Genomic DNA, 17,141 nt, shown 5'->3' on the forward strand with positions numbered 1-17,141 from the left:
GCGGGAAATTGACGCGAGAAGAACTAAAACAAGGAACGGCTAAAAGACGGCAGCCTCGTTGCGGCGAACCGTTCAAGCACCGGCACATGAAGGGTTAGCGTAAGGCGTCCGACGCAGAAAAAAATTGGGTAAGATCCGCCGAAGCGGGTAGCCTTAACCGTATGTGTTAACAGGTAGACCCGAAGGTCGTTCCCGTCCCTGTCAGGGGAGATGCCAACCGTCTCTCCTTTCTACGAACACGGCAAGCGAGCGAAGTGAACCCATTAAGTGTGCTTGTAAAACTTGAAATTTATCAATGTGGGACTAAAAACTCATCCCTCTAACAGCACAGTACAGAGCATGATCAATCCTGTGATTGGCACTGTTCGATGTGGATGCTAAACATGCACCGAAACAAGGATTTCGAATGAGGAGATATCAGCTGTGTGGACAACAAATCCTCGAGGATGATGATATGCCTCGGTAGACTCCTACTCTGCAAGTTTTCAGAACTGGCGAAACGCCATGATCGACCAGATGGAAGGTAAGCCATGGAGATAGCTTAAAGGTCAGAGCTGTGAAGGTTATCTGGGCAAAACCTGTAAACAGAAAAGATCAATACAACTAATTAATGCACAGGCAACTTCAACTCTGCAGACTAAGGAAATTACTTATTAGTCTAAACAACTTTATGCCGTGGCCTTGCGACCAACACGGCTTGGTTCGGGTCCGAATGGGCGGGGATCTTGTACGACGCTCTTCGAGCCCGCCGGGGAGGTCGGGTGCGGTGTCCGATCAGGACGGTGTAGCCGTCTCTTCTAGGTAGGAACTCCTCGCCTACGCGTCCGCAGGGGACCTTGGTCCTCGTACCTGCACAAAGGTCGGGCCGAGGCGCTCGGCTCGACCCCTCCGACGATCAAGTTAGCAGATGCGGAGTGGGGTTTGTTGTCTGTCTTCGTGTCTCCTCCCCCCCTTTTCGTTTAGAACTCGGAGGTATTTATAGGGCAGTTTAGTGTTACCTGATGTATCTGCCTGCATGAGCAGGATCATACCTCTGATGACGTATGATATTGCCGTTGACATTGTGTGAAGAACCGAACTGCCACAAGGCATGGGCGTGCCTCGGTCGCCGTTCTCCTCTGCCTCGGTCAAGCGATGAAATCGTTGTCTGAGAGTGGGTGACGTCGGTGCACGTCACGTCGACATTATTGCCCTTTTTGGGCAGAGTGTCGTCGGGGTGCGACTGACGTCGTGGCGTGTTATGTCACCGTTATTACCCTCATCATTACTCTCAGTCTTTTTGAACTCGTCTCATCTCACCGAACTGAAATATACATTAAATAGACGTTCTCATCATTATACTATATTTTGGATAAGTTATTTCTTTTGCATTATCGAACAATTTATTTAGATTTGGGTTGATGTAATTATATTTAAATATTAATATCTTTTTAGTCAGATAAAAATGTATGTATATGATATTGGTTATAATTTTGTATGATTGAAGTTTTGCCATCATCTATATTTCATATTATTTAATATTATTATCAGAAAATATTTTCTAATATTATACTTAATTTTGAATTATTTTGCAATATTTTAATATATTTATTAATTAAATTCCTGTTCGAAACTGATGACCCTGTGTAGGTCCTCAATCACGTGTGGAGTCCGAGCACCGGATGTGAAAATAAAACGGTGTGTACTGGACAAATCTGTAGCAAAATAATTATTTCGAAGCGGCTTCATCCATATTTGGCGCTCGGTAAGGTCACCGGATGGATGTAACGCATGCGACGTCCCCGATGAGAACGTGGCTGCTTGGACTCAGTGGAACGTCGCCTTTGACTGAAGATTAAAGAAAAAGCTTCCTCCGCTGCCCACAGCACGGAGTCGGTCTCCCAATCATGGAGACATGCTCGCGTTTTCTCGTGGAAGCTCTCAGCACAAAAATATACAGCAAAAAAGAGGGGGAAAGTGTGCTTTTTTCCATCTTCCTGTGTCTTTTTCATGCAAACACCGATCCTTTTCCGGTCTTTTTGATCCTTCACATCTTATTTCGTTGCCGTCGAAACCATTTCAGCCCTTTCGTCTCGTTTCATCCCGTAAAACCATAAAAAAAATATCAGCTTTTTCTTCTTCTTCTTCTCTGCTGTTCTGCAGTTGTCTCTCTCGGATCAGATGTGTGGCCTTGTCTTCTTGCCCAATCATTCGTGTTTCTTTAGCACCTCCTGTTCTTGGCACCAGAGAAGACGCCTCTTTACAGCTAATCCTCATCTGGTCACGGATCGATCAGCTGTTCCGGGGACGTGATGTTGATGATTGTGATGAATAACGCGAATCCCGATCTGCGTTCTTGTCTCCTGGGCGAGAGATTAATAATAAAAAAGGCGTCTTTTTACGGTTCTCGGGATTCTCCCTTCTTGGACCTTTGTTTCTGAACCCTGTTGGATGTTTGCTTCCTCTTGTTGTCTTTGTTGCGGCAATGGAGTTGTTTGAGAACCGGTGTACGATTCGTTCCCCTTCCCAGTTCTCGAATTTGCAGTTTCAACCTCTCTCATTTCTTGGTTTTGGGAGCAATCCTCACTCCTCTGGTTCCTAGAAGGAGATTTTTTGTGGCAAAACCAACTTTTCCCGAGGGAAAAGCCTGCAGTTTTGTGATCCTCTTACAGTATGGGATCTGTAGCATAGGCAACTTCCATTGTGTTTGATTCGAAGTAGGGATATTCTATCTTTCTTGGACTGATTTCGAGACATTAGCATGGGATTCTTAAGCGTTATCGGCAATTCCTTTGGGTGTTCGACTTCCGGAGAGCGGCTGCTATCGGCGGCAAGAGAAGGAGATCTTGAGGAGGCCAAGGCTCTCGTAGAATACAACCCTCGCCTTGCTAGGTATTCGACATTTGGTGTGAAGAATTCCCCTCTCCATTTCTCTGCGTCACATGGCCACCACGAGGTGATCCATCTTTTCCTTCTTTGTTCTATGACTGGTAACCTCGTTAAATCTAGTTCGACATGTCAAGGGGCTCATCTTGTGATTCCACCTTCAGATCGTCTCTGTTCTTGTCGAAACTGGTGCTAATATCAACCTCCGGAATTATAGTGGGCAGGTGAGATTTGTCTTCAATGGTGTAGGAAGAAAATAAGAAGATCTGACATGCTTGCTTATATTTTTCTTAGAGAAGTTGGCTTACTGGTTTAATTATTTGATAAAAGTTTATAGTGTTGCATTAATGCACTCTCATGCATTGACAGACACCTTTGATGCTTGCTTGTCTACATGGGCACTGGGAAGTTGTACAGATTCTAATTCTTTTCAAAGCCAATGTAAGATTATTCTACAAGAATAACCTTCTCATAAGGCATTCCATTCGAATTGCATCTCTTGACCAAAATCAGCCTGGTTTTTAGATACACAAAAAGGATTTTCTAAGTGGTGGAACAGCTCTCCACTTTGCCGGTCTTAATGGTCACAATCGCTGCATTCGCCTTCTTCTTGCTGATTGTGTTCCCAGCTCACCACAGTTTTGGAATACTATGAGGGGAAGATTGGCCTCGGAAGATTCTCTTGTGGACTTTGATGAGGTGTATGTTGAATTCTCATGTCTTCTTATTTTTTGTCTTTTGGTAACTATCAAAAATTTAATAGCTTCTTTCTTCTTCCTTGTGTTCCTTTAGTGATTTATGTAAGATAGTTAATAGGAGGGCAGATGGAGGCATCACTGCGCTTCATTTGGCAGCACTAAATGGGCATGCAGAGAGTGTGCAGTTACTCCTGGACTTGGGTGCTTGTGTTTCGGAGGTCACGGTCAACGATGGAGCTACAATTGATCTAATAGGTGGTTCAACTCTTCATTATTAAGTTCCTTTTTTCTTGTTTGCATTTTGTTTTATTTCTAGGTTGATGTGAAATTACAGTTCTGGGTACAACTAATTAATTATGTGACAACCAAGTTTGATCGGTTTTTTAGGCTCCAAATTAATTCAAACCCAAGCCTGAGCATGATTAGGCTTGTTCAAGCTCGGTTCTCAATTACATCGCTAATGGACTATCTGTTGTGAACTTAATGGTTTACCTTAGTTCCAGTTTGACATAATGAAGTCTCAAACATTGTGGATGTCTGTGGACAACATAAGAAGTGATGCTGATGCCACTAGAGGAAGGTTGTCATAAGTTGTATTTATATCTGTTGCATTGGTGAATCAAACTCTTACAGTTTTTGGTAAAGTGTGTGGTTTTTCCTTCATCCTCCTCTCGTGCTACATTTCCTTTGGTAAACAAGTTGAGATTGAGGAGCTAGAGTAGCCTGTTCGCTCCTATTGGTTTTGGTGGTATCAGTAATGTAGATTTGAAGTTCAAGAAGATATAAGAATGTTTTGGCGGACAGTAAAATAAGGGGAGAGAAATCTATTATGCTCTGTGTAAGATTTTCCAGAGTTTGTATTCAGTGAGTTCATTCTGTTACTAATTTCATTTAGGTTATAATATTAGTCTTCCTTTTTTGTAGAGAATCATAGTAAGTCTTACATCAAGCAAAGTTTGTTTCACCCTCTTATGATGATTCAAAGCTCCTTTGCCCTTGATCAAACGTGCTTGTAGCCTAAGTACATTTGTTGCGAGGTAACAATTTCTGGTATCCAAAAGTGAGAATGTTTGGTTGATCATTCAAAAGGGAAGACTTTTGCCGAGTGTTCAACATTTCAAATGGAATTGCATGAGCGAGAAAGATGCGTGGCAGGGATAAGCGCTTAAAGCTTTACAGACTACCTAAAAGCCGTCATGATAGTATTGGTTATGGCCAATTCATACATCATATGAAAAACTATAAATCGTTTTGTTTTGTTTCTCAAATGATGAAAATTTAATTATTTGAGGCTAATAACAAAAATTCTCTTTCATGCATCTTCTTAATTCTTTCAATCTGACAGGAGCTGGTAGCACACCCCTTCATTATGCTGCTTGTGGTGGAAATGCAGTATGTTGTCAGGTATGTCTACTGGGACTTCAATGTTTCCACTCTATTGTTCATTTACCATAACACTAACTATAAATCTAATTCAGGAAATATGGACATGTAGGTACTTATTGCAAGAGGAGCTAGCTTGACTGCTGAAAATGCAAATGGGTATGTGTTGCACATTGCTAGACATCTAGAATTTGAGATGTGTTCCATATGGCTAACTAACTAGATAAACTGTTGAGCAATGCGTATCTTTTGGAATAATGTAAACATCACTGTAAATTTGCAGTTGTTTAGAAAGTTTATTGCCAATGTTAATTCTAAATATTTCATAAGGCCTTATCTGGGCCTTCTGAATTGCAAACTTTGTTTGTAATTTAGGGGCAATCTAAGATCATGAGTCATGACTGCCAGAAGTTCTAGGCTATCGGATTGTATATTTCAACTTTAATCACCTAAAGTTCTAGCACTTCATTCATTCGGTGCTTTCGATTATTATGTTTGTAAGGCAAAACTTCAGGCTAAACAGAAATTTAGAGGGTAAAATGCATTAGCATACTTGAAATTTTCTATACGCAAGTAGAGGTTTTTATATACTTTCTTTTTTGGTTTGGATGTTTTCCTTGTGTGTGTAAAAGTTGGACCCCGTTGATGGTGGCTCGTTCATGGCATAAAAACTGGCTCGAGGGTATCCTACGGAAGGAACCAGAAGGTCAGATTGCTGTTCTTCCTTCAAAGTACCTCGCTTTGCCATTAATGAGCATTGTTAAAATTGCTCGGTAAGTAGGCATAAAACTTCTCGTACCTTCTTTTGTATTACATGATCTTTTTTTATTTACTTGATGCGTGTATTGCAATATTATTATTTTCTTCAGAACTGCTTGATGATGAAATTAACTCGGAGTGCACCTGACAGTTAAATTTTTCACAAAGTTGAACTATTTACATAATCATTTAGTTTCCAATTGTTTTATATTTCATAGGGAATGTGGCTGGAGAAAGACAAAACATGAACCCACTTGTGTTGATCCGTGTGCTATTTGTTTGGAATCAAAATGCACTGTAGCTGCACAAGGTATATAATTTTGAAACTTGGGGTGAGATAAAGCATTTTGTCATTAACTTCTTGTTTACTCTCAACTTAAAGAGCATCTTAAAGTTGCTCTATCTTATCATAGAGCATCTAGTTCTCTCCTGTCTTTTTTTTTTAATATTTTTTCTCGGCTTTTCCGATCAGTGCACGTGTAGATATAGCAAATAGCAAATTACTTTTAAAAAATATTCTTCTCATTCTGCAGGTTGTCACCATGAATTCTGCACCACCTGTGCGTTGTATCTTTGCTCAACGAATAACACATCCGCTACGGTGCATGGTCCTCCTGGATCAGTAGCATGTCCTCTCTGCCGACATGCTATAGTTTCATTCATCAAGCTACCGGGCACCACTAACATGATGAAGGACCTGGTGAGAGCAAATCTATCTAGATCTCTGTCCGTGACACACTCCACGACCAGGTCGAATCCTGCCACCTCAAAGGCTAAGCAGATAACCAAGCCTGATTTCCAGTACAAGCAAATCAAGCAACGCTCTTCTTCATTTCGATCACTTGGTTTTCAGCAATTCCTGTAATCTGATGCTGTTGGGATTCAGGCAATTCACAGCCAAGCTCTTTGCTTCCAACCAACATTGTAGATATCTGTTAGAGCATTTGAAGAGCTCTCTTTTTTCGAGTGAGCTGGACTTTTTGTTTTGTTCTTTATCTCTGTATCAGCTCGTGGCATGTGATTTCTTCTTGCTGGTTAGTGATGTAGATAGAGAATAACATGATTGCTATCTGAAATATGTCTGTTGCACATTGTGTTTATATTTTGCTAGGAGGAGGTGGGTGAAGGTTTGTTGTCAATGTTGGCATTGTTGATACAAAGTTTCAAGGCATTTGCCAGACCATTTCATTGAACATAGTTGAGCCCCTTTCTTGTGAATAGTTGGATTTGGGGATGCCAAGCAAGAGATAGGAGATAGATACCATATCTAAAGAGTCAAGCAAAACATAGAAAGCCATAAAGGAGAAGAAACCATAGAGTCCCCTTCTCTCTTCTCAAAGAAACTTAATCTCAATTTGCTTGGAGTGCTCACTTCATCAATTTATACTTTATTTGTCGAAGCCATACAAACAATATCAAGCTCAAAATAACCATTAATTACTTAAATTAAACACAAAAAATCAAGGATAGTACGATTTATTCATACCAAGGATAAATGTCTCACTTATTTGAGGTCAATTAAATATAAACAATAAGTTCATGTATACATTAAATATGTAATTAAAGAAAACAAATTGCCAACTGCCAACCACCAACGACCACACAACTGTGTAAGATTTTTTTTTCCCGTTATGATACTCCGCAAGAACATCCTAAGCTCTGCCAAGCCGTTCTGACCCAATCTCTCGGTGCTCGCAACACTCATGTTAACGGACGCGTTAACTAAATCGGTTCCGCAGGTTATTGTACAACATCCACCGAGCAAAAGGAAAACGGGCCGAGAAACCATGGCAGTAAAGACAAAAGGAGAGAGGAGTCGGCGACGATGGCGCTGCTCTCCTCGGCCGCCGCTCCCCCGTCGGCACGACGCCCCACCGGCCCGCTCCTCTCCTTCCTCCTCCCGAGCCTAAGGTGCTCGCTGAACCCTAGCGCTCGTATCTCTTCTGCCCTCCAAAGAGAAGCGCCGGCAAAATCCCTGTTCTTGTCGTCGGAGGTTCGATACCTTCGGAAGCGACGTGGATCCCCTCGCGGCGACGTCCGAACCGCCGCCTCCCACCTTTGCGAGCAAGAAAGGCCGGCCTTTGATAGGAGTTTCCTCTCCGTGGGGGAAGCCATGTCGGATGACGAGCTCTGGGCCGCCATCCGCCTCCGGGTTCGCACCTTCTACAATTTCAACGAGTCCTACGGTATCGAGGTGAGAATGTCTGGTGATGAGCTCCACTTTGTCCAAACGTGTTGGTTGTTTTAAGATATCTGGATTCTTTCTTTCCTTCAATTGATTTCTCGTTGGTGGTAATCAAGGGAAAACAAAATGAATGTATAACGCTGAAGGTTTCTTCTTTCCAGCGGCTCCTCACAGACTTCTTTGTTCATAAAGATTCTTAATTTCTTATAAAGAATCATGACTTCCAAACTTTCATTTTCAGAAAAAAAAAACAAGGCAATCTGATAAATTGATTGATGGTCATAGTCCATTTTTAATTGTGTATTTGGATTGGAAAATATAAGAATAAGATGGGTTTTGGTTCTTATTTCCAGAAATTGAAGCTAAATGCTCGCTTGTGGTGTCTCTTGTATCATATTGATGGTATTTGTTCCTTGTCAAGTTTTGTTAGGATTATAAGGCATCTGTGGCCAAAAGGGAGTTCGAAGGTCTGAAAGATCGCGTTGCTGGGAAAACCATGGGATTTAGAAAAGCTTCTTGCATCAATGCTACTCTGCCAGTATCAGCATATGGAGGCTCCATAGATGAACTCTGCTCTATATGTAAGGTGTGAAGGTTTCTTCATGGATATTAATTTCTAGCCAGATAATGACGTTGCTTTCCTTCAAGAAACTTTATTATGATGCTAATTGCAACTTTAAAAACCTTTTATTTTGTTTGTTTTTCCAAATTTATAAATAACTATCTCCAATGGTGAAGATGTCGGTTTCTGTTGCATATGCAGTTTTCAAAAAAGAAAGGAGACCGAGTAGTTGTTGGAACCTTAGATATCAATTGGTGCCTTCAAATGCCTGATGAATTGACAGGAAAGCGACCTGAGGTATACTTTATATAGAGTTTTATATTGAAATGATTATTATAACAATGAGCTTATATTTGTATAAAAATTGTCGATTGGCTCACCTTATTGTTGGGATAATTTCAAATCTAAATGTCATAATTATGATATTTTCTTTTTCTGTAGCTGTCGGATTTTGACATAACATCAAATAGTATCAATTTGTCGGGAATTTTTGATGCACAGTACTGAAATCTGATAAAATGCAGTTTGACAGCAATACCATTTTATTATGGCAACCAACAAGTTCTTTTTAGCCCTATTCTATTTTTCATCTGGCCATTGTTGTCTGCTTATCGTCCGCTCTTCACTTCTTGTGATGATCATGAGTCCCTAAACCTTAGTTCATCGTTTAGCATTTTATAAATGTTTTTTATTGAGTCTGTTCCGACCAAAACCTGTCACGATCTAGTCTAATGGGATAGCATGTATGTTAACTTTGTTCAGCCTACATCACTAGCTCAAAATACTTAAGCCGAAGTTAATAATAGTACACTCATCAAATCCATATAAGTCATCTAAGTCTTAGTCCACTTTTGATGTGATGTGGGATTAAACCAAGTGTTACAATGTCTCCTGCTTAAGGGCTTGACGTCCTGGCCCAACATAGCCTAGAATCAGACCATTGTATGGTGTATGTTAGGTATAGCCTAGGGATGACTCTACTGCACGACGTGTCCTTTGGCCCCATCTGTGGGTAGAGGGCATCCTTCCATGGGTAGTCATTTCCTATTGGAGCCTCTCACCATGCCCAATATTATGTCAGTTCTGATATCAATTGTCACGATTTGGTCTAATGGGATAATTGGCTTGTTAACTTCATTCAACCTAAACCACTAGCTCAACATGCTTAAGCTAAAGTTAATCCATTAAACCCATATAAGTCATTATAAGTCTTAACCTATTTCTAATGTGGGACTAAACCGGGGTGCTAATCCACAAGTTCAGCTGAGAGATAATTTTCTGCTAAAATTAACTAGTCCACATACCAGTTTAGCCGTGTAGCTAAATACCACCCAGTATGAACAAGGTTTAGCAAGATTGAAATATTTGGTAGTGAATAAGATGTTTATGTGGGAATTGATAAAAGAAGATTTCTTCATGGAACAACACATATTTAACATACTAGAAGTTTGAACGATTTATAAAGGTTAGCATTTGATCAGACCACAATTTTGTCAACCAAATCTGTGGGTTTTAGATGCTGAGATCTAAAAGTGAGTGGTAGACCATTTTATAGTTCTGAGATGAGCTTGAAAAATAGATGAACCATGCTTTGAAACTATTCTAACTCTAAGCATTTATTTATGAAGTTGTGTGCCATTTCTTTAACTTTTTTTTTCTTTGGTTGTAGTTATATGGTCAATGACATCAACTACCATTACCAGATTAGCTGTAAAGCATGTTAGAACTAGTTCGTATAGTTTGGAATTTCATCTACATGTCGTACCATTTTGTTATTACCTATGGTATAAATATATCTTCCATGCTACATATTCTAATTTAGAATATGAGATTGTGTCAAATGTTTAACATCATTTGTACCTCATTGTATTTGTGTTGTCAGATATTTATTACATTTTTGACAGCTGAGTTACTTATAGATTTGTACATGCTTCTCTTAGAATGTATCTAGATTTAGAGATTTACTGTCTGTTAGATTACCAGTGAATGTATTGCCTTCATTTTTGTCCTAGTAAAGAAAACTTGGTATTAGGCATTTATGAAGAAGCAACTTTGCAGGGGCTTGGAGCCGACCTCACAAGGGCATATTTAAGTAATGTATGTGTTGCCAAGGAGTTGCAAAGAAATGGCTTGGGCTATGCATTAATTGGAGAATCTAAAACAGTTGCTCACTCTTGGGGTGATTGTCTCTACTATGTGTATATCTTTTCATATAAATATTTGATTTTCATTGCACCATTTTAACTTACATTTAGCCTGGACATAACAGTTTGTTTTGTGTAGACATAGTAGACAGAGCCCAAACCTCTTGGAGATTAGGACTAGTCTCTCGTCTGATCAGAGAAGATATATAAAAGATGGATTATTATCTCGAAAAGGTTCAGAGAGGATTTATCCCATTAGATTTATTTGAATATGTGGTGTCCTGTAAATTAATAAGCGTACACAATCCATAGGTCTATATTCTTGATACGAATGGAACTTGGAGTTTGTAGGGAGCTACTGAGCAATCATATTGGGTGTTATTCTTGATCCATTCAAAAGACTGCAATATGAGTCCGGAAGACCAACAAAGAAAGGGAAGGTTCTTACTGGTCAGAAACCACCAACTTATATGGTTGAAATATACCTAGTTTGATTTCATATCATGGTTTCAATGGACATCAACTCTAGAAGTAGGCAAAGGACCTTGACTACCATGAAATAAAGGGGGCATTTGTTTTCAGCCAAATGAAAACTATTTCTCAGCATCCGGAAGTTTGGACTTTTGCACTACCAATATAATCCAGTTTGGGATAGACCAGATATAACATGACAGATGTTACTTGCAGAAATGAGGAATTCCATAGTCCCTCACTCAACCTTCCTGATGGTTGTCAGCAAATACGTGAATGGTTTAAAATGACCAGCCATCCTAAGCCATTATAATAGCTGGACGCTTCTTGAATTTTATCATAATGATGGGACTAGGCTGATGGTGGTTTGGTTTTCATCATAAATGACTTTCAATTTTGATTTTTTTTTTCTTTTTGAAAGCTATGGACATGCAATCCGATTGTAGAATTAGTTTGCATCATCAAACTTCTGGATTTTTTTTGGTGGTTCCAAGTTCATTATCTACTTTTGACTGTGCTTGCACTAAGAATATGAACATTTAAATACCCCTACTCTGACCAAAGATATATATTTGCCTAGGATATTATTCAGTCGCATTGAGTATTCGGAGGTTGATCTGTCGTTCTAAATAGATATAAAACTTTTGCATGTTCATGAAGGAGAATAATCAATTGCAGATTTGTGCTTGGTATGGAATGCTTGGTAAAAAGGAAGATGTTTATTTTTTAATTATGGACTCTAGATTCTCTCAGCTTAAAGCCCAGACGGCAATGCATTATGTTTGCTAGTAGATTAAATTCTTAAAAAATCTCTTTCCAATATTTATTTGTCCTGTTAACTAACTGCATTCCCTTTCTATTTAATGCACCAGGCATAACTGATCTATATGTTCATGTTGCGGTTGACAATGAAGCAGCACAAAAATTGTACAATAAGAGTGGTTTTATTTATGAAAGCGAAGAGCCTGCTTGGCGAGCTAGATTTCTTGGCAGGCCTCGGCGATACTTGCTTTGGACTGATTTAGGTAAATTAAGTTAGATATTCACATTAGTGGTTTTGATAGCAAAGCTGGTCACAAAGAAAAGATATGGAAATGTATGTCAGCAACATTCATGTGTATACTTTTATCTTTTATTTCACATCAATCAAAATGATTACATAGTTTTGTTGCTGATGTTTATCTTTCACAAGATGACCAATATTTGTCATTGTGTCAGTTCTTGCACATAAAATTCCCTGCATCATAAGGTGTTCATTCAGATAGTCCATGCCATACTTGTACCTTTGGAAAAGGTCATCTGTTAGCTCATGTTCTCCCATACTGGAATATGAATTCTGATGGCTCCATCAAGTTCTGCATCATGCTCATGTTCTCCTACATTTGAGCTTTGCTTCCTGATGTACTTGTATTTTTATTCTGGTTCTCTTGGAATGATCAGTAAATGGTGAACAAAAGTGGGTGGTGTTCATAATGGTCCTCGTTTAGGTTTACATGTCTGAAGCCTTACAAAGATACAGGAGCATTTTAGATATTGATGGCTAGAAGACGATCGTTCCTTCTTTCTTCACATTGGTGAAAGCTTTCAAGGAACTGTAGATGTCAGTTTGCGAGGAGGATAAGAAAAGATTAGACTTCCATTATCCTAAAACCCTTGTGCTGATTTCTTTGATTCTTACCATGAGACCTTATTAGTTCTTCTGAACTATCTCTGACATGAGAATTGCCGGGAGCAGTCATCTTGGCATGTCTTCTGTTCTATCGTTTTCTTGATGGGAGCCATTTCTGCCGTGACTGCTCCTTTCTGCATACTCTTTCATTTAACAAAACTGAGAATAAGTCTGCTTTCCATTGCGGTTGAATCTTACTACATGACATGACAGGAAGACAACGTCAGGGCTCGGAGACTCATCATATGGTTAAAGTGGTAGAGAAACCATGCCATCGACAAGCAGTGAAGATATCTCGAAGCTCGCGTAGGTCTTTCTCTCTCTCTCTCACTCTCTCTCTCTCTCTGTGGTGATGGGATGCTTGGACAAAGGGTGTGTCAGGGGATCGTACTGCCTCTCACGAGCGACGACTCTGCCCACGTGCACAGGATTGATTGGATGTACACTTGAGTTCTTCTCTCATCACATGCATCTTGTCCATTCCAACCCTAATGCCTGCTGCATGCATTATTTTGTATTTTTCAAGTAATATTTTAATTTCTTTGACATATCATCATGACTGATCCAATTTTTTGAGTGATAGACATGATCCATCCAGTTTAGCTATTTCTCATGATCAGCTAACTCAAAATGCATGACTTGCTTGAATCTAACTCTTTCCAAGTAATATGGAAGAAGGAAAATAGCTAAAAGATTGAGCTGGTTGAAGCCGAGTCCTGTGCAAGGTCAGAATAATATGAACTTGACTATTTCAAAGTCGTGGGGATTCACATTTCTGGTTCTCTGCATCGCAATCATTACAAGTTTTATTTATTTATTTATTTATTTACAGTGGATGAGAAAAGCTGTAGACTATGAGGCTCAGTGAACAGTGTTGAGGTATTTCGGGACATGACAGATCATGACATGTCTTGTGTAGCAGCAGCTCGCTGTGAGTGAGCGGGCAATGTCCTGTTCTCAGTTCACGTGTTCCTGTAGTCTCTTGTGCCCGGATATACTTGTGCTGTTACTTGCAGGTTTGCTGGCACAAAGACACAGTGGATAATTGCACTGGGAAAGATGAAGCGACGAGGTCATGGTGTTCGTCTTGGATTCAAAAGGAACAGGGCATCGAAGGGCCAAATATTATTGTATGCCTTGCATCATGGTAGCTGCAGTGCTCATGCTCGGTTTGGCCTAGCTTATCATAAAATTCATAGCCGGAGGAGCCTCACAGTGACAGGCTAAAGTAGCTTTCTAGGGGGTGTAAGCTTGCAATCAAAGACATCGTACTATGTATTTTATGCAAATGCATAGTTAAAGAAAAGCTCTGATTTGATTATTAGATTATCATGCGCAACAGAGAAGACCTTGAAAACTCTTAATAGCACAGCTGAAACATGGACATGAGAAGATACTCAATCTTCTCACTATGCCTGAGTATTTATCGAGAGACATTTTCTTGATTGTAAGGTTAGATTTGGAGCATCCGAACTTTGGCAAATGCAGGATTCTTTTGAGAAGCATGTGAAGGACATCAGGCCATGCTAGATTTGCAACAAGGAAGGAGAGGAACACGATGAATCACCACAACATGTTGGGGTGGGGGGAGAAGAACAGTAATTTTAAGAAAGGTGAAGTTTGCAAAGAGGCTCAGAGAACGCAGCTCTGTTACCCGTGGCATATACCAATCCCCTGGAAACAAGCACTATCAACCAAGGTTGCAGTGCCATGGGTTGCTTGAGCATGAAATCAGCTGACAAGGCTTCCCATGTTTCGAGGGGAAGAAGACACTCAAGGGAGTAATCAAACAGATTGGCACTTTGGTTTCGGTGTCATCGGACAAAGCACTACAACACGAATCCCGATCCACCATCTAACCCGAGAATCCATAATACTGATTAGTCTGTCAGATCTTCCTAAAGTGCCCTACTATAGGACATGCAAAATGGAAGGGGTCCCCTGCCCTCTAATGATTCAAACCTGGGGGGATGCATGCCTTTGTTGGGACAGGAGGAGCCCATCCATGTGTGAGAACAATGTGGTTTAGGGCAACCCCTCTATGCATACAGTACAATAATAGTATCTGTACCTTATCATGTGGTCCTCCTTTAGAGCATAGAGGTGGAGAGAAAAATACTTGTGAAGGTCAAGGTCCACTGACCCACATGCTTCCAAGGACCAGTGGAGGTGATGAGGCCATGGTCTCATTTATCCTTTCAGATTTTGGAAGCTCACCAGCTTCGATTTCCTCACACCACTCTGATTTGATCCTTCTTTCTTTCTCTCTCTCTCGTAATTAACATAAGATGTGGTGGCCATTCATGTTGCATTCGAAGCTTAGGAAGTTAACAGTTGGATAGTTTGCTTGGGGTCATGCAAATATCTGTTCTAAAACCATCACATCAGTTGGAGCACTATTTCAGAAAAAAAATAAAGTGGAATCAATTATTCTTCGAGTCTTCACATCATCAAAGTGTTGCCCAACTTTGTGTGGCATTCTTCTTCCATCCAAAAACATCATCTTACCTTCATGGATTTTTTTACCAAGCTCATATTGTGTAGGTGGATACCTCATGTTGTGTCCACAATGCAAAAGTTGGCTGCACAAGCAAGTACGTGACTTGCATCACTAGTCATCTTGAAATCCTCTGTGGAGCACATGTATGGAACGTACACTCTTCTTTTACTCTCTTCTTCCCCCAGTGTGCCAAATTGAATGAGATCATAAGCTTTAAGAGGGTTTCTTTTGCTTGACGATAAATACCATGAGAGAGAACTATTTGCAGAACTCACCGTGAAGTTACTTTCGTAGCCATTCTTCACAACCTGTTGACTTTCGGGTGCATCCTCAGAGTCAATGCTGCAATGACGTGAAAGATTATTATCAGCAGAAATCACCATGAAGTTCTCACGTCTGTCTGCCTTGCCTTACCTCCTCCTCCTCCACAAAAATAGTGACTCGTGAGGAAGATAACAGTTACTTGTCTTGGCAAGATAGAATTAGTTGTATTCGAAGAACAATTAGATATCCAAATCATATTCATATTCTTCGCATTTATATGTGATCTATGGAACTCATAAGAGTATGGGGGGGGGTGTTTTCCGTACGTAAACAGTCATATCTTTGCACCTCAGTGAAGATCGATCGATGCACAGACAGTAAAAATCGACATGTATTTACACACACGAGACGAGGAAGCAAACGCAAAACGACAACGGCGAGGAATATGAACGGTCTTAAAATTATGAGCTCTTTCTAAAAGAGAAAACAAAATACAGAAAAACCTGTCATTTGATTCTCTCGACAGGACACAGAAGAACACTACACTTCCAGCCCTTCCATCGTCTTGCTATGTTGGATGGATGATGTTAATGCATTCTGTAAGTTGTTTCCGGTGCGATGCATTTGACAAGCTTATAATGCGGAAGGAATGCAGAAAACTTGTTCCTTTTCTTCTTCTATCCAAGGAGACGGTCACTCGTGCGCAGATCCCTCGGAGCAAAGATAAAAGAAATGAATCAAGAAGACATGTACAAGAACGGAGTAGACAGGCGGAGGCATGAATACTTTTGAGACCACGATCGTTCTTCTCTTGAGAAAAAGGAAATGACTTTAGCGAGAGGGCAGGGGAGGGGTCATTCGGAGCTCCAAAGGCGATCGACCCCATGTGGATACCATGTGGGATTTCTTCCCAAAGCCGACCGAGGCTACAAAGAAAAGGTCGAGCACCCACATCCATCACCATGTTTCCCGGATCCTGCTAATCCCACTTTTCACAGCACCCCGGTCTTCCAACCTTGTGCTACATATCTCACCTCCATCGTTCTCAAACACAAACGTGGAAGAAGACTCAAACTCGATTCGAACCACACGATTTGGGCGGAATGGATCAGTTCACAGAATTTTTCTGGACCATACGATCTCCCAAGTACTGATGTAACAGTTCAGTTCATGCGCGACGAGATCACCTCGCAAAGCTTCGTTTTTATGCATCAACCAGTCGTCAAGCATGACGACGAGAACCGATCGTGTTGTCAAAAGACCATTATTATTTCAGATGATAGTGCGTGTGTTGTCCGAACGAATCACTTTCAGCACAACTTTGCGTGGAGTTTCAGAGGAGGAGGAGTTTAATTTTGTGCTTAGTGTCGATCCAAGCAGGAAAACAGTAGAAAAGCTCGATCGTTCTGACTCATGAATGCGTTGCTGGGGAGATGCTACAGTGGAACCCTAATGATCAGCATGGCACTTCTTGGGCATGCATATATGGTCCTTCCCAGTGCCAACTTGTGATGTGGTTTCTCGGAGTGCAGTTTACTATGGGTGACGTATGGTGCGGTGGGTCTCCGGCACCATGTGCATGCATGTGGTGTGTCTCTTCCCGGTAGACCCCTTCTCCCGACCTCCCTTTCCATGGCCCTG

At 40.6% G+C, this 17,141-nt stretch overlaps 2 protein-coding genes, 1 long non-coding RNA gene and 1 other non-coding gene across 10 annotated transcripts; 3 read left to right on the plus strand and 1 right to left on the minus strand.

Moving 5' to 3' along the window:
- Nucleotides 1-117: 117 nt before the first annotated feature.
- Nucleotides 118-240, minus strand: LOC135618101 (U6atac minor spliceosomal RNA). Its single transcript, XR_010488923.1, has one exon. It is a non-coding gene; the product is annotated as a U6atac minor spliceosomal RNA (small nuclear RNA).
- Nucleotides 241-1,885: 1,645 nt separating this feature from the next.
- On the plus strand, nucleotides 1,886-6,781 carry LOC135617397 (probable E3 ubiquitin-protein ligase XBOS32). The gene is made up of 10 exons (XM_065117513.1): nucleotides 1,886-2,935; nucleotides 3,030-3,089; nucleotides 3,235-3,306; nucleotides 3,391-3,566; nucleotides 3,658-3,818; nucleotides 4,909-4,967; nucleotides 5,059-5,105; nucleotides 5,579-5,719; nucleotides 5,924-6,015; nucleotides 6,239-6,781. The coding sequence occupies exons 1-10, from the start codon at nucleotides 2,741-2,743 to the stop codon at nucleotides 6,568-6,570; spliced, it is 1,335 nt and encodes a 444-aa protein (XP_064973585.1). The 5' UTR covers nucleotides 1,886-2,740; the 3' UTR covers nucleotides 6,571-6,781.
- A 703-nt stretch (nucleotides 6,782-7,484) lies between these two features.
- On the plus strand, nucleotides 7,485-14,060 carry LOC135582809 (GCN5-related N-acetyltransferase 7, chloroplastic-like). 7 transcript variants are annotated; one of them, XR_010488726.1, is made up of 8 exons: nucleotides 7,485-7,899; nucleotides 8,321-8,476; nucleotides 8,654-8,749; nucleotides 10,511-10,631; nucleotides 11,940-12,092; nucleotides 12,950-13,461; nucleotides 13,569-13,667; nucleotides 13,753-14,060. XR_010488726.1 is itself a non-coding variant. In XM_065117514.1 (6 exons), exons 1-6 carry the CDS (start codon nucleotides 7,531-7,533, stop codon nucleotides 13,087-13,089), a joined length of 1,035 nt encoding a protein of 344 aa, XP_064973586.1. In that variant the 5' UTR covers nucleotides 7,485-7,530; the 3' UTR covers nucleotides 13,090-14,060. The 7 variants fall into 7 exon arrangements, 4 of the variants coding, with proteins under 4 accessions (XP_064973586.1, XP_064973589.1, XP_064973590.1 ...); XR_010488725.1 differs by having other exon boundaries at nucleotides 12,950-13,667; XR_010488724.1 differs by having other exon boundaries at nucleotides 13,569-14,060.
- Nucleotides 10,657-11,630, plus strand: LOC135617398 (uncharacterized). The gene is made up of 2 exons (XR_010488727.1): nucleotides 10,657-10,830; nucleotides 10,909-11,630. It is a non-coding gene; the product is annotated as an uncharacterized LOC135617398 (long non-coding RNA).
- Nucleotides 14,061-17,141: the final 3,081 nt, after the last annotated feature.

This window comes from Musa acuminata, chromosome BXJ2-7 (assembly GCF_036884655.1).
Source record: "Musa acuminata AAA Group cultivar baxijiao chromosome BXJ2-7, Cavendish_Baxijiao_AAA, whole genome shotgun sequence".
Classification (NCBI taxonomy): domain Eukaryota; kingdom Viridiplantae; phylum Streptophyta; class Magnoliopsida; order Zingiberales; family Musaceae; genus Musa; species Musa acuminata.

Excerpts from the sequence above, each read along its gene's own strand:
- LOC135617397 (XM_065117513.1), top strand. The coding sequence starts at position 2,741 with ATGGGATTCTTAAGCGTTATCGGCAATTCCTTTGGGTGTTCGACTTCC. Across the intron at positions 3,819-4,908 it reads AGCTACAATTGATCTAATAG|GAGCTGGTAGCACACCCCTT; the intron begins GTGGTTCAACTC and ends TCAATCTGACAG. Across the intron at positions 6,016-6,238 it reads ATGCACTGTAGCTGCACAAG|GTTGTCACCATGAATTCTGC; the intron begins GTATATAATTTT and ends CTCATTCTGCAG.
- LOC135582809 (XM_065117514.1), top strand. The coding sequence starts at position 7,531 with ATGGCGCTGCTCTCCTCGGCCGCCGCTCCCCCGTCGGCACGACGCCCC. Across the intron at positions 8,750-10,510 it reads TGACAGGAAAGCGACCTGAG|GGGCTTGGAGCCGACCTCAC; the intron begins GTATACTTTATA and ends GCAACTTTGCAG. Across the intron at positions 10,632-11,939 it reads AACAGTTGCTCACTCTTGGG|GCATAACTGATCTATATGTT; the intron begins GTGATTGTCTCT and ends TTAATGCACCAG.